The 16,149-nt window shown below is 46.3% G+C and overlaps 1 protein-coding gene across 1 annotated transcript in view; it reads left to right on the forward strand.

Moving 5' to 3' along the window:
• Positions 1 to 5,031: 5,031 nt before the first annotated feature.
• LOC131190419 (vomeronasal type-2 receptor 26-like) overlaps positions 5,032 to 16,149 on the forward strand; it is a 36,334-nt gene continuing 25,216 nt past the window's right edge. The window contains exons 1-2 of the mRNA XM_058167740.1: positions 5,032 to 5,047; positions 15,184 to 15,422. Of these exons, the coding sequence (XP_058023723.1) occupies positions 5,032 to 5,047; positions 15,184 to 15,422 (255 nt within the window). The remainder of the gene's footprint in view (positions 5,048 to 15,183; positions 15,423 to 16,149) is intronic.

Genomic DNA, 16,149 nt, shown 5'->3' on the forward strand with positions numbered 1-16,149 from the left:
GCTCCTGACTTATTTTTTTTCTGGAATTCCTTTTTCTTCCTTTTAGTCTCTCCCTCAATCCAAATGTGTGAAAAATTGTCATCCTGGATTTTACAAACGGACTCGGGAAGGAGAGCCAGTTTGCTGCTACGACTGCATTCCTTGTTCGGAGAGGACCATTTCCACTCAGGAAGGTGGGTGTCATCAGAGGCAAGAGAGAAATTAGAAAAAATTTTTTTTGAAGGGTGTCGTGTCCCCCTCCCCCTCTGATGACCGGGTCTAGGAAGTCCGTATCAAGCGTGGCAACGAAGCCTCTGCAGCTTTGCCAAATTCCTTCCAGGTTTCTCAGGGCAGGCAGGAGTCCAAGTTGTGACTTCAGCAAACTAGATGAGACTTTGCTTGACTCAAGGTTGGAATGCCAAAAGCAGGTCCTTTATATAGGCTGTGGGGTGTGGCTCCATGACTCAGCATTTATCCAGGCCTGCCCCACCCTTCCTTCTGCTGGCGTCGCCTCTCAGATCTCCGGAAGCGAGGATCCTCTCACACTGAATTGTCTTCAGCTGTCTCTACTGTCGGCATCTGGGAAAGGGAGGGGTCAGAGGGAGCAGGTCCGGGTAATTGCACCACTTGGCTGACTTCCTGCTCTGACGGCTGCGTCGAAGGAAAACACACAGTATGAGTGAGCTGTATTGGGTTTCTGTTTTCACTCCTTGATTCCTCTCCGGGCATGGGGCCAGGGCCGGGGGCTGGAGGCATGACAGGCCGTTCATCTTCATTATCAGACTCGGAGTCTGATACAGGCCCGGGAGGAGATGGGAGGGGCCCGGCTGAGGAGGACGAGGCACAAAAAAGGGTGAGGTAGGAAGAGATAGCAAGTCATGGGGAATTGTACAAGATTATTTCTGGTGAGCGGTGGGATTCAACCGGTGTAACAACTGGTTCGCTGAGTGCTTGCTTCACTCCGCGCGTGCATGGTTCATTTGAAAACAGTTCTAAAAATTCCATTATACTGCAGCCCCAGTAAGTAAACAGCTGAGTAAACAGCTGAGGCGCGGCTCTGACACGCCTATCAGCTGGGCTTCAAAGGAAATATAGGTCAGTATAGTGCAGGGGTGGGCGGGACGACCGACCTGATCATTGGAGCGAACCAGTTCACACTCAACTTTTCGTCGGCGCTAGGGGTTCACCTGAACCTATCCGAACCAGCAGAATCTCATCCCTGCTTCTGGTACAGGAAATCTCTCTTCTATTTATCAGTTTAGAAGAGTCTTTCCACTCTTCTTAGGAAGAAGAATGAAATGTTCTTAGGAACATTTGAATTCTTTGAAACTTGAAGAAAGGCTTTAGGTCAATGGCTCTTTTTCATCCATACTAAATTAACTCATAGGACAAAGGGACAAAACGGAATAACAGAGTTGGATTGGACCTTGAGGTCTTCTAGTCCAATCCCATGTTCAGGCAGGAAACCCTATACCACTTCAGACAGATGACTGTCCAGTCGCTTCTTAAAATCCTCCAGTGTTGGAGCACCCACAACTTCGTGAGGCAAGTAGTTCCATTGATTAATTGTTCTAACTGTCAGGAAATTTCTCCTTATTTCTAGGTTGCTTCTCTCCCTGATTAGTTTCCATCCGTTCTTCATATGTTTTAGCCTCCAGTCCCCTAATCATCTTTGTTGCTCTTCTCTGCACTCTTTCTAGAGTCTCAGCATCTTTTTTACATTGTGGTGAGCAAAACTGAATGCAATATTCCAAGTGTGGCCTTACCAAGGCATTATAAAATGGCACTAACACTTCACGTGATCTTGATTCTATCCCTCTGTTAATGCAACCTAGGACTGTGTTGGCTTTTTTGGCAGCTGCTGCACACTGCTGGCTCAGATTTAAGTGATTGTCCACTTATCGATCCCTCTTGGAATTACGACTATTGTGACAAATACCACCTATTCTATATTGTGCATTTGGTTTTTCTTGCCTAAATGTAGAACCTTACTTTTCTCATCACTGAATTTCATTTTGTTAGATGGGGCCCAGTGTTTAAGATTGTCAAGATCCTTCTATTGGCTATTCCTGCCAGCTTGGTGTCATCTGCAAATTTGATGAGTTCCCCTTCTATTCCATCATTTGAGTCATTGATGAAGATATTGATGAATACTGAGCTTGAGACAGAAATTTGTGGATTCCCCACTGCTCACTTCCCTCCATGTAGATGCAGTTCTATTGAGTGTGGTTGTTCAGTCAGTTACAAATCCATGTTTATTTAGCTCTTTAGCTCGCGGCAAAAGGTCCGGAGATCAGGCAGTTGACGTATCCTCGGAGGCAGCTCATTCCAGAGGGCAGGAGCCCCCACCGAGAAGGCTCTCCCCCTGGGGGTCACCAGTCTACATTGTTTGACCGTGGTGATGGTGGTGATACTGTCTAAACCACATTTTTCTAGCATATCAAGTAGCAGGTGGTTGTGATCTAATCAACTTATCAAATGCCATATTGAAGTCCAAGGAAATTATACCCATAGCATTGCTCTTGTCCAATGGTGAAATCTGAACGTTTACTACCGGTTCACTGGCTGCGCATGTACACTGCATGTGTGCATGTGCAGTGCAAACCATGCACCAAATGTGAGGTGTGCGCACGCACAGTGTGTGCCAAAAGGAGGCATGGGGTAAGTAGAACAGCATGAGGGGGTAATCAGCTGTATCACACAATCTTTTTTTTTTTACTTTTAAAAGCATTTTTTTTCCAACCGATTCACGTGAATAGGTTGTAAAAAAATGATTTTAAAAGTAAAAAAAAAAGGCTCTGACGATTGTGCAGCTCAGCCGATTCAAGGGACAAGAGAAATGAAATGGAGGAATCACTATAAAATCTATCAATGGAATATCAGTGTGTGAGAAGGAATATAAACTAAATTCAGCATTATTAAGGACAAAATCAGTCTCTTTCTTCAGTCCATGTTATGGATTAAAATTTGAACACAATTACTGTTTGTATGATGATTTGTTTGATGATACCACTCTAATGGCAGAAAGTGAAGAGGAACTAAAAAGCCCCTTGATGCGGGTGAAGGAGGAGAGTGCAAAAGTTGGCTTGAAACTCAACGTTAAGAAAGACGCCTGCTCCTGGGGAGGAAAGCTATCGCAAATCTAGACAGCGTACTAAAAAGCAGAGACATCAACCTGCTAACGAAAGTACGTATAGTCAAGGCTATGGTTTTCCCAGTTGCAATGTATGGCTGTGAAAGTTGGACAATAAGGAAGGCTGAGTGCCAAAGAATGGAGGCCTTTGAACTCTGGTGCTGGAGAAGACTCCTGCAAGTTCCTTGGACTGCAAGGCGAACAAACAAGTCAGTCCTAGAGGAGATCAACCCTGACTGCTCTTTAGAAGGGCAGATCCTGAAGATGGAACTCAAATACTTTTGGCCACCTAATGAGAAGAAGGACTCACTGGAGAAGAGCCTAATGCTGGGAAAGATTGAGGGCAAAAGAAGAAGGGGACGACAGAGAATAAGGTGGCTGGATGGAGTCACTGAAGCAGTTGGTGTGAGCTTAAATGGACTCCAGAGGATGGTAGAGGATAGGAAGGCCTGGAGGAACGTTGTCCATGGGGTTGCGATGGGTTGGACACGACTTTGCAACTAACAACAACAACAACTGTTTGTAGCCCAATTCAACAATCACAGGTTCAACATAAATCACCACTATGGATTCCTTGATGGGATTGTATTTCTCTTTTGGGTTTCATTTTTCTTATTCTTTATATAATTGTATCTATAACTGTGACTTTGAATGTATATTTGTACCTACAGGTTCCTATTTAATATTTACAATGGCTTTCCGGTTTCTTATTACTACCTATCATAAAAGAAGATCTATCTTCAAATATGAAAGGAGAGTTTGTATAAGAAATATTACTTTCTATTTTCTCAGATACTGAAAAATGCACTAGGTGCCCAGATGATCAATATCCGACCGGGAACCGAGTCCAATGTATCCCCAAAAGAATGTCCTTCCTGTCCTATGAAGAACATCTGAGTATTATCCTTGTTTCCTTTGCTCTATTCTTGTTCCTAACCACAGGCTTCATTTTTATCATATTTATTAAATACCTAGAAACTCCCATTGTCAAAGCCAACAACCGGGACCTCTCCTACATCCTCTTGATCTCCCTCTTGTTTTGCTTCTTGTCCTCCTTTCTCTTCATTGGATGACCAAGGAAAGCCACCTGCCTTCTCCGACAAACAGTTTTCAGCATCATCTTCTCAGTAGCTTTGTCTTCTGTGTTGGCCAAAACAATCACGGTGGTGTTGGCTTTCCTGGCCACAAAACCAGGTAACAGGGTGAAGAGATGTTTGGGGAAGAGCTTGGCCAACTCCATCATCCTTTCTTCTTCCATTGTCCAAATTACCATCTGCTCCATCTGGCTGGGAGTTTCTCCCCCATTCCCTGACGCTGACCTGCACTCCCAACCTCAAGAGATTGTCCTTCAGTGCAGTGAAGGATCTGTCATCATGTTTTATGTTGTCTTCGGGTACATGGGTTTCCTAGCTGCCATTTGCTTCATAGTGGCTTTCCTAGCCAGAAACCTGCCTGGGGCCTTCAATGAAGCCAAGTTGATCACCTTCAGCATGTTAGTCTTCTGCAGTGTTTGGGTCGCCTTCCTGCCCACCTACCTGAGCACCAAAGTGAAATACATGGTGGCTGTGCAGGTCTTCTCCATCTTGGCCTCCAGTGCTGGGCTGCTGGGCTGCATCTTCTTCCCCAAATGCTACATTATCATCCTAAGACCAGATCTAAATACTAAGGAACATTTAATGATAAAAGCAGGGAACTGATAGTGAAACTGTTTTTTAGGCTCATAATATTTAATGTTTTATTGCAATAATTATTAATAGGTTTGTATGCTTCTTTTTATTCTGAAAATTAAGGTTATTTTAACTGAAGAAATTAAAATTATCAATGTAAGAATAATGAAATTTAGAGTTCCATGACTGTGTTGTTGAGTCATCACTCTTCCAAAATCATATCTGGACATGTCCCAACAATAATGACCCACTATGAAACCTGCCCCAGGTAGGTCCCTTAGGTAAGAAAGATCCTCAATTTCATTTTGTTGACATGATAGTTTCTTTTACTAATGGATACTGGTTGCAGCAAAATCAGGCTAGAACTAGGTTTTCCATGTGAAAAACATAGAAAATGTTTCTCACCATGACTAAAGTCTTCGACAGGAAGGACATTGTAGCAGATGATTTTATGAGTTATACTCAGGTCATATCGAAGGCGGTGGAGTTCTAAATTTTCTAAACCCAGGATTTCAAGTCTGGTGGCATAAGGAATTATGGAATATCGTTCCCTTAGAATGGGGTCTGCAACACTCAAAGAGCCATTTGGACCCGTTTCCCACAGAAAAGAAAACACCGGGAGCCACAAAACCCTTCCTGTGCCTGACTATTTCTTGAGCAGCCATAAAACTAGCATATGTAGTTGAATTAAACATTCTGTTTTCTTCTAAAACTTTTCTTTTCTTGGATTTATCTATGGTTGGCCTACTGAGGGGTTGAAAAGCTCAATAAATCGCGTGCCAGCAGATGTCACACATTGGTGGTTGTGACACATATTTTGAGTGACAGGGAACCGCAGCAGAGGGGTGAAAGAGCCACATGCGGCTCCAGAGCCACAGGTTGCTGACTCCTGCCTTAGAACTTAGAATAATTTTGTCACTTTGAATGTACACTGATCGGCATATATTATTAAAATGAATTTTTGTTGTATACTGCTCTCACAAAGGGTCACTACCTCCAATATATACTACATAAACATGACAAAATAAATAAAAAATACATAAGATGGCGCCGCCCTGCTGATCGGGGGCGCGGCGACGGGCCTTCCGGGCTCTTTTTGGGTCTGGGGGGGGGCCTTAATACCATCATAGGCCCCCGCCCTGGTGGAGGAAGATCCAGCCACCCGTAAATAGGGTGGGTGGGCGCTGACTCCGGGGGGGGTGGGGAGAAGCCCCGGAGCCACGGCGGAGCCACGGCGCCTCAGAGGTAATCCTGGCGGCCTAGCGGCCTGCCGAGCCGCCGCCAGCCTTTTTCGGCGATTTGGCGGCGGCGGCGGCGGCGGGGGGGGTAGGGGGGCGGTGGCAGCGCCCCCTGGACCCTGCCTGGGAGACTTGGGCAGTTTGGAAGTTGGGGTTGGAGTTTGGGTGTCTCCGGTGGCGATGGGAGGAGCCCCGGAGGGGCTGCGCCCCAATGAAGATCTGGAGGGCCGCCCGGGCTCCATCGGCCTCTTTGAACCTGCGGTGGCGAGGGCGGCGGCCTGGCCCTTCCCTCTCCGTCGGGCGTTGGCACCGGTGAGCCCTGGGTCTGCTGGCGGATTTGGCGACGGGTGTCCCCCTCTCATCTGGGGGAGCTCCAGTGGCCTGCTCGCGGTGGCGATGGGGGCGTTTCCGGCGGCGATGGCCTGGCGGAGGCGGTGGGCGGCAGCGGCCTGCCTCGGTGCTTTGAAGTGGCGGATGGCCCGACAGGCCCAGGGTGGCTGTGACCTTGCCCTAGTGGCGCGGATATGTGGCAGCGCCGGAGGAAGGCCCGCGGGTCCAGCGGACACCCCTCCACTATTTACCATCTTTATAACATTTCTACCATCGTTCCTCTCCCCTTCTTCCTTAGCCCACCCCAGGTCGTTTGTATGGGGTGGTGAACTGACTGAGTCAGCGGTTTTGCCATCTACCGCACATGGATTATCTCGAACTATTTCCCATCAGGACAGACTGGTCATGGTCATTTTACCATCTGTTATGACTTTTGCTGCCAACTTGACCAGCCCAGGATGGGCCTTGCCCGGACCGTCTCAGTGATCACGAACATTTACTGCGGCTGACCTTCTTGCCCTGCGAGATGCCCCTCTCTGGTCTGGCCCTCAGATTATCGAGGCCCACCTTGAGGACGGGCTTTGGAGTCCCGAGAGGTGGCATCACGAAAAATAGGAGGCTTAGGGTTTTTAATTGGCTGTTTTAATAGATTTTTAAGGGAGTTTTAAAGGGATTTTAAGGGGAGGAAACCGACGGGCTTGGGTTGGGGGTGGGAGGAAGGGTGGGTGTTGGGGTAACCCGTCGGGGAGTCCAGTTCCTGCGCATGCTCGTGGCGGGGTTGGTGGGTCCGAGGTCATGGGGAGTCGGTGTTCCATTGGTCGAGGTGGTGCTATTTCCACGGTAAGGGGAGGGGCAGATATGGCGGAAGTGGGGCTCATATCGTGTTAGGGGTGCGCGCTCGATGCTTACAGGCGATCGCGCCCGAGCCCTCAAACTTCTCCCGTTCCCGGATGGTCAGGATCCTCAGGGCCCTGGCCTTGGCTGATGTTATGCAATGCACGGTCCGTGGCCAATAAGGCCCCTAATTCACGATCTTATTCAGGGGTGCCGCGGACCTTATGGGCGTTACGGAGACCTGGTTGGGCCCAGAAGGGGCGTGCCCTTGTTCAGATGTGCCCACGGGTTTCCGAGCATTTCATCAGCCGAGGGCCAGGGTAGGGGTGGTGGGGTGGCGGTTGTGATTAGAGAGTCTAGAGCCGAGGAGACCACTGTACCTCAGATTGCCGGGTGCGAATCCTCTTTGTGAGATGGGGTCATAGATGTCAGATGGGCTTGCTGGTGGCGTACCTGGCTCCTTGCTACGTGACAGCTGCCCTGCCCGAGCTCCTGGAGGTGCTTGCTGGGGTGGCAGTTGAGACCCCAGACTTTTAGTCGTGGGGACTTTAACTGCCATCGTCCGGCTCGTCATCGACGGTAGCTCGGGAGTTCATGGCTTCCATGACGGCCTTGGACCTGACCCAAGTAGTTGATGGCCCTACTCACGTTGGGGGTGGCACTCTGGACCTGATTTTTGTCTCTGGTCAGTGGTTGAGAGATCTGGACTTAAAGGAAATAGTCATTGAACCTTTGTCATGGTCAGATCACTCTCTTCTTCGTCTGGACTTTCTGACCGCCATTCACCACCGCAGGGAGACGGAGCCGACACGTTGGTTCCGTCCCAGGCGCCTGATGGACCCGGAGGGGTTCCGGACGGAGCTTGGGCCATTTCCTGAGGGTCTGGCTCACGGCTCGGCTGAGGAACTTGTTGCGGCCTGGGAACGGGCCGCGGCGGGGGCCTTAGACCGGGTCGTGCCTTTGCGGCCTCTGACCCGGCGCAGGTCCCAACCAGCTCCTTGGTTCTCCGAGGAGCTGAGAGGGATGAAGCGCCGGAGAAGACGCCTAGAGAGTTCCTGGAGGTCTAGCCGTTCAGAAGCTGATCGGACACTAGTGAAGTCCTATACTAGGGCTTACCTAGTGGCAATGAGGGAAGCGAGGCGTACCTACGCCTCCTCCCTCATTGCATCGGCAGATAACCGCCCAGCCGCCCTGTTTCGGGTGACCCGCTCCCTCCTACACCAGGGGGAGCGGGATGACCCATTGCAGGGACGTGCTGAGGAGTTTAACGGTTATCTATACGATAAAATCGTTCAGCTTCGGGATGGTTTGGTCCAAGATTGCGGTGATCTGGTGAGACGGCTGAGGTGGTCTTGGTGACATTGTATGGGATGAGTTTGACCCTGTCGCTCCGAGGACATGGACAGGTTGTTGGGCAGCCTGAATGCCACCACATGTTTACTGGACCCGTGCCCCTCCTGGTTGGTGCTGGCCACGCAGGAGGTGACACGAGGCTGGCTCCAGGCGATTACGAGCGCTTCTTTGGTGGAGGGTGTCTTTCCGGCCGCCTTGAAAGAGGCGGTGGTGAGGCCCCTCCTCAAGAAGCCTTCCCTGGACCCGGCTGTTTTAGGTAATTATCGTCCGGTCTCCAACCTTCGCCTCGCCGCGGAGGTTGGAGAGGGGATGGTGGGATATCAGGTTCCCCTGCACCTGGATGAAACTGTCTATCTAGACCCGTTCCAGTCCGGTTTCCGACCCGGTTACAGCACGGAGACGGCTTTGGTCGCGTTGGTGGATGATCTCTGGAGGGCCAGGGATAGGGGTTGTTCCTCTGCCCTGGTCCTATTAGACCTCTCAGCGGCTTTCGATACCATCGACCATGGTATCCTGCTGCGCCGGTTGGAGGGATTGGGAGTGGGAGGCACCGTTTATCGGTGGTTCTCCTCCTATCTCTCCGACCGGTCGCAGTCGGTGTTGACAGGGGGGCAGAGGTCGGCCCGAGGCGCCTCAGTTGTGGGGTGCCGCAGGGGTCGATTCTCTCGCCCCTTCTGTTTAACATCTACATGAAGCCGCTGGGTGAGATCATCAGTGGTTTCGGTGTGAAGTACCAGCTGTATGCAGATGACACCCAGCTGTACTTTTCTACACCGGACCACCCCAACGGTTATCAAGTGCTGTCCCGGTGTCTGGAGGCCGACGGGTCTGGATGGGGAGAAACAGGCTCAAGCTCAATCCTCCAAGACAGAGTGGCTGTGGATGCCGGCATCCCGGTACAGTCAGCTAAATCATGGCTGACCATCGGTGGCGAGTCACTGGCCCCGATGGAGAGGGTGCGCAACAGCGTCCTCCTGGATGAACGGCTGTCTCTAGAAGATCATTTGACGGCCGTCTCCAGGAGAGCGTTCTACCAGGTTCGCCTGGTGCGCCAGTTGCGCCCCTTTCTGGACCGGGGGGCCCTATGCACGGTCACTCACGCCCTCGTGACGTCTCGCCTGGATTACTGCAACCCTCTACATGGGGCTCCCTTGAAGGGCATCCGGAGGCTGCAGTTAGTCCAGAATGCGGCTGCGGGTGATAGATGGAGCCCTCGTGGCTCCGCATACCCCCCATCCTGCGCAGGCTGCACTGGCTACCTGTGGCCTTCCGGGTCCGCTTCAAGGTTTTGGTGACCACCTTTAAAGCGCTCCATGGCATAGGGCCGGGTTATCTACGGGACCGCCTACTGCGACCAGATACCTCTCACCGACCCGTGCGCTCTCACAGGGAGGGACTCCTCAGGGTGCCGTCAGCTAGGCAATGTCGTCTGGGGACGCCCCGGGAAGGGCCTTCTCTGTGGGGCTCCCGCCTCTGGAACGAGCTCCCCAGGACTCCGTCAACTTCCGGACCTTGAACCTTCCGTCGCGAGCTCAAGACACATTTATTCATCTGTGCAGGACTGGCTTAGATTTTAAATTTTATAGGGGTTTTAAATTGATTTTTAATATTTATATTTCTATTTTTAATGATAGGGCATTGGAATAAGTTTTTTAAAGATTATTTTAATTTTGTATATTGATGTTTTATATGCCTGTGAACCGCCCTGAGTCCTTTGGGAGATAGGGCGGTATATAAATTTAAATAATAAATAAATAAATAATAATAAATAAATAAATACATACATACATACATACAAACAAAATTATGCATAGAGAAACAAGACAGTCTATTTCGGATGTATACATGCACATGGTGAGAAAAACGAATCTTGTGAGTTTACCACACAGAAGGCATAGGGAACAAAGCTGTTACAGAATCTGATAGTCCCTTTAGGTAGTCTGCACCAGAGACAAATTCCTTGTGTGTCTAATCAAACTTGGCCATATTAAGTGAATAATATAATATAATATAATATTAAGAGCCAAGGTGGTGCAGTGGTGAGAGTGCAGTACTGCAGGCTATTTCAGCTGATTTCTAGCTGCAGTTTGGCAGTTCAAATCTCACCAGGCTCAAGGTTGACTCAGCCTTCCATCCTTCCAAGGTGGGTAAAATGAGGACCCAGATTGTTGGGGGCAATATGCTGACACTGTAAACCACTTAGAGAGAGTTGTAAAACACTCTAAAGCGGTATATAAGTTTAAGTGATATTGCTATTAATTCAGTTCAATTCAAGTGTCCCTTATATGTCCCAAAGGTACTTTTTCAAGAGGCAACTGGACTTTCTGGTTTTTGTTTGAAGTCTTTTCATCCAAGAATGATTATTCTATTCAGCGTGTCTATCGTCCCTTTTCTAATGTCCCCTTTTATATAACAACAGAGTTGGAAGGGACCTTGGAGGCCTTCTAGTCCAACCCCCGGCCCAGGCAGGAAACTCTACACTATCTCAGTCAGATGGTTATCCAACATTTTCTTTAAAAATTCCAGTTTTGGAGCATCCACAACTTCTGCAGGCAAGTCGTTCCACTTATTAATTGTTCTAACTGTCAGGAAATTTCTCCTTAGTTCTAAGTTGCTTCTTTCTTTGATCAGTTTCCACCCATTGCTTCTTGTTCTACCCTCAGGTGCTTTGGAGAACAGCCCGACTCCCTCTTCTTTGTGGCAACCCCTCCTTTTCATGTATTCAAATTATGTTTATACTTTTATCTGTTATCTTATATATGATTGACAAATAAAATAAAATAAAATAAATAAATAAATAAATAAATAAATAAATAAATAAATAAAGTGACTGGATGGTGGGGAATGTAAAAAAGAATGCAAATAACTAGCTGTCTGTGAGGAGTTTAAATCCTTCTATTCTCCACCATCCAGTCAAAGCTGAAGAAGCTTCTTGGATGCAGAAGCAAAACATCTTCAAAGAAAAAGCAGAGGAAGTCCAGTTGCCTCTTGAAAAAGCACCTTTGGGACCACCAGGATCTGGATGACTGAGCATCTCCATAGACATGTCCCTTATCTGGGTGTTGAACTATCTTCTTCCTGCATCACTTTCTGGATATGCCCTGATGGGAAGGACAACAACCATTACAGAACAATGTCTTCAAGGGTGTATCTTTTTTATTTATTTATTTATTTTATTTATTTTTTTGTCAAACACAACAATATATATAAGCATGAAATAACCATACGAATTGGATACAATCAAAGGAAACATTAGGACAGGAACGGTAGGCACGCTGGTGCTCTTATGCACGCCCCTTACAGACCTCTTATGAATGGGGTGAGGTCAATAGTAGACAGTCTTTGGTTAAAGCTTTGGGGATTTTGGGAAGAGACCACAGAGTCACGTAGTGCATTCCAGGCATTAACAACTCTGTTACTGAAGTCATATTTTCTACAATAAAGATTGGAGCAATTCACTTTAAGTTTAAATCTATCGTGTGCTCGTGTATTGTTGTGGTTGAAGCTGAAGTAGACAGGAAGGAAGGAAGGGGTAGTTCTCCAACTATCCCCTCTGCACATGGAGCTCTGGAAGAAATTCAGGATCCCCAGAGGACATAATGCTTCTCACTGTGATTATTGCCATTCTGCTCTTTGAAACTTCTTCTGCTACTTCTCCAGTGACTGCCCTTGTTGTAAACATCAGACTGAAGCCACATGGAAAGGATCTTGCATCACAATATAAACGCCTCTCCCCCTGCTTAATGTTTTGCACAAGACTTAGGGCAGGCAGGGCTGTGTTCTGGAAGGTACATTTGTCTCCTTTCCAGGTGATACTTGGCTAGTCTATGTCTTAACCAGGAAAGCTCCTGGCATTTCCATCTTCCATCTTCTAACTCTTCTTGCTGTCCTTGTTCAGAAACAAGACAGGTTTTGATTCATCTCCATGAATTTGGTTCTGCAACCCAACAAGAAAGACACAGACTTCAGAGGATAATTAGAACTGCAGAAAAAATAATTGCTACCAACCTGCCTTCCATTGAGGACCTATATACTGCACGAATCAAGAAGAGGGCCGTGAAAATATTTACAGATCCCTCACATCCAGGACATAAACTGCTTCAACTCCTACCCTCAAAACGACGCTATAGAGCACTGCACACCAGAACAATTAGACACAAGAACAGTTTTTCCCCCCGAAGGCCATCACTCTGCTAAACAAATAATTCCATCAACACTGTCAAACTATTTACTAAATCTGCACTACTATTAATCTTCTCATCGTTCCCATCACCAATCTCTTTCCACTTATGACTGTATGACTGTAACTTTGTTGCTGGCAATCCTTATGATTTATATTGATATATTGACCATCAATTGTGTTGTAAATGTTGTACCTTGATGAAGGTATCTTTTCTTTTATGTACACTAAGAGCATATGCACCAAGACAAATTCCTTGTGTGTTCAGTCACACTTGGCCAATAAAAATTCTATTCTATTCTATTCTATGAGTTATGGACCTCCTGCTTCTGTTTCTGATGCTGCTAATACCTAACCCAGTGTTTGGGAAGCTTAGAATCAAATGTCCACTGAGTTCGGAGCACCAGGATGGAAAAAAACCGTGGAGCTATTACAAACCGGGAGACCATCTCATTAGTATAGTCACCACTGCAACAAAAATACCACATATAAGGTTTTTTTTCAACATAGCTCCTTATGAACAGTCTTATTCGTAAGTCCTTCAGTGCTATGCAGATTTAATTCCTCTTTTTCTGATTCACTTGCTACTATATTTGTAACAGAATAACAGTAACAGAGTTGGAAGGGACCTTGGAGGTCGTCTAGTCCAATCCTCTGCTCACGCAGGAGACCTGTACTAGGGATTCGAACCGCCGAACTGCCGACCTTTCTGATCAACAAGCTCAGTGTCTTAGCCACTGAGCCACCTAGCCAGGGATTTCAGGACCTGTCTAATTCCCCGAATCATTTAATTTCCGATGGCTTTCCTCTTTTATCATTTTTTGTATAAAAGACTCAAATCCAAACATGAGGAAATAAAAACCTTGAAGAATCCAGATTATTTTTCTCTTCTCATTCAATCTTGGGATCTTTACTTGAATACTTACTTTTGTTCAAAGAAAATATTGAAAGAGTTGTAGTTACCTCTTCATAGAACAATTCTATATTTAAATAACTGCCCGTTGATATTCAATGCTTGATCCTTACGGGATAGATGATAAGTTATTATTAAATTTGATTTTCTGGTTAAGGTATGAAATACCGTCTTTCTTTTATGTACACTAAGAGCATATGCACCAAGACAAATTCCTTGTGTGTTCAGTCACACTTGGCCAATAAAAATTCTATTCTATTCTATTCTATGAGTTATGGACCTCCTGCTTCTGTTTCTGATGCTGCTAATACCTAACCCAGTGTTTGGGAAGCTTAGAATCAAATGTCCACTGAGTTCAGAGCACCAGGATGGAAAAAAACCATGGAGCTATTACAAACCGGGAGACCATCTCATTAGTATAGTCACCACTGCAACAAAAATACCACATATAAGGTTTTCTTTCAACATAGCTCCTTATGAACAGTCTTATTCGTAAGTCCTTCAGTGCTATGCAGATTTAATTCCTCTTTTTCTGATTCACTTGCTACTATATTTGTAACAGAATAACAGTAACAGAGTTGGAAGGGACCTTGGAGGTCGTCTAGTCCAATCCTCTGCTCACGCAGGAGACCTGTACTAGGGATTCGAACCGAACTGCCGACCTTTCTGATCAACAAGCTCAGTGTCTTAGCCACTGAGCCACCTAGCCAGGGATTTCAGGACCTGTCTAATTCCCCGAATCATTTAATTTCCGATGGCTTTCCTCTTTTATCATTTTTTGTATAAAAGACTCAAATCCAAACATGAGGAAATAAAAACCTTAAAGAATCCAGATTATTTTCCTCTTCTCATTCAATCTTGGGATCTTTACTTGAATACTTACTTTTGTTCAAAGAAAATATTGAAAGAGTTGTAGTTACCTCTTCATAGAACAATTCTATATTTAAATAACTGCCCGTTGATATTCAATGCTTGATCCTTACGGGATAGATGATAAGTTATTATTAAATTTGATTTTCTGGTTAAGGTATGAAATACCGTCTTTCTTTTAAGGTGGTTCTATTTTAATAATTGAATTATTTGTTTCATCCTGGTTACTGCTTATTTGTAGTACTGCTACAAGTAATGGTGTATTTGTGATTCTTAACCCTGAATCCCACCACTATGTCCAGTGGTGGGATTCAGCCAGTTCGCACCACTTCGGAAGAACCGGTTGTTAACTTTCTAAGCAGTTTGGCAAATTGGTTGTTGGAAGAAATCATTATGGCAGAGAACCGGTTGTTAAATTGCTTGAATCCCACCACTGACTATGTCCATCCCACCTTCTCAACACTCGTACAAATTAAATTTTGATGATCATTTACTCTACTTTAAGATTTGTATTTGTTAAGATTCAGTAGGTTTATGGAGGCAAAGAGGGTTTAATTGAAAAAAAAGAACCTCTGATGGATTTCTGCAAATTGCTGCTGATGAATATAATAAATGGAACATTTTTTTTAACAGTAGGTTACCTTTTGATATATCAAAAACACTATGCTTCATTTTTGCCATTCAAGTGATCAACAAGAATCCCCAACTCCTGCACAATCTCACACTTGGCTACAACATCCATGACAACTATTTGAACACACTTGGAACTTCCGATGCCTTGCTGGACATGCTCTCTACTGGAGAAGCCAATGTTCCCAACTACAGATGTGGAAAGAAGGACAACCTCTTGGCTATTCTTGATGGAGCTGCCAGAGACGTCTCCTTCCAGATGTCAACATTAGTAGGACCCTATAAAGTTCCACAGGTTTGTGTTTGCATTTTCCTATTTGGTAATGTGATTGGGGTGGTAGTGGGTGAGTGATAGATCCAACCATATCTCATGGAACTCAAGAGCTGCAATTTTGGCAGTTCAAATCTCACCAGGCTCAAGGTTGACTCAGCCTTCCATCCTTCCGAGGTGGGTAAAATGAGGACCCAGATTGTTGCGGGCAATAGACTGACTCCGTAAACCGCTTAGAGAGGGCTGTAAAGCATTGTGAAGTGGGATATAAATCTAAGTGCCATTGCTATTGCTATTCTGTGTATAAGGTAAAGGTAAAGGTTTCCCTCGCACATACGTGCTAGTCGTTGCCGACTCTAGGGGGCAGTGCTCATCTCTGTTTCAAAGCTGAAGAGCCAGCGCTGTCCGAAGACGTCTCTGTGGTCATGTGGCCGGCATGACTCAATGCCAAAGGCACACGGAACGCTGTTACCTTCCCACCAAAGGTGGTCCCTATTTTTTCTACTTGCATTTTTACATCCTTTCGAAACTGCTAGGTTGGCAGAAACTGGGACAAGTAACAGGAGCTCACCCCGTTGCACGGCAGCACTAGGGATTTGAACCGCCGAGCTGCCGACCTTTTGATTAACAAGCTCAACGCCCTAGCCCCTGAGCCACTGTGTATAATCCTAGCCAAAATAATATTTTTTCAATGGTGAAACCATCATAGAGTTGTGAAAAGTCCCCCAGTCAGTTAGTTTACCTACAGTTA

Source organism: Ahaetulla prasina, chromosome 2 (assembly GCF_028640845.1).
Source record: "Ahaetulla prasina isolate Xishuangbanna chromosome 2, ASM2864084v1, whole genome shotgun sequence".
In the NCBI taxonomy this organism is placed as follows: domain Eukaryota; kingdom Metazoa; phylum Chordata; class Lepidosauria; order Squamata; family Colubridae; genus Ahaetulla; species Ahaetulla prasina.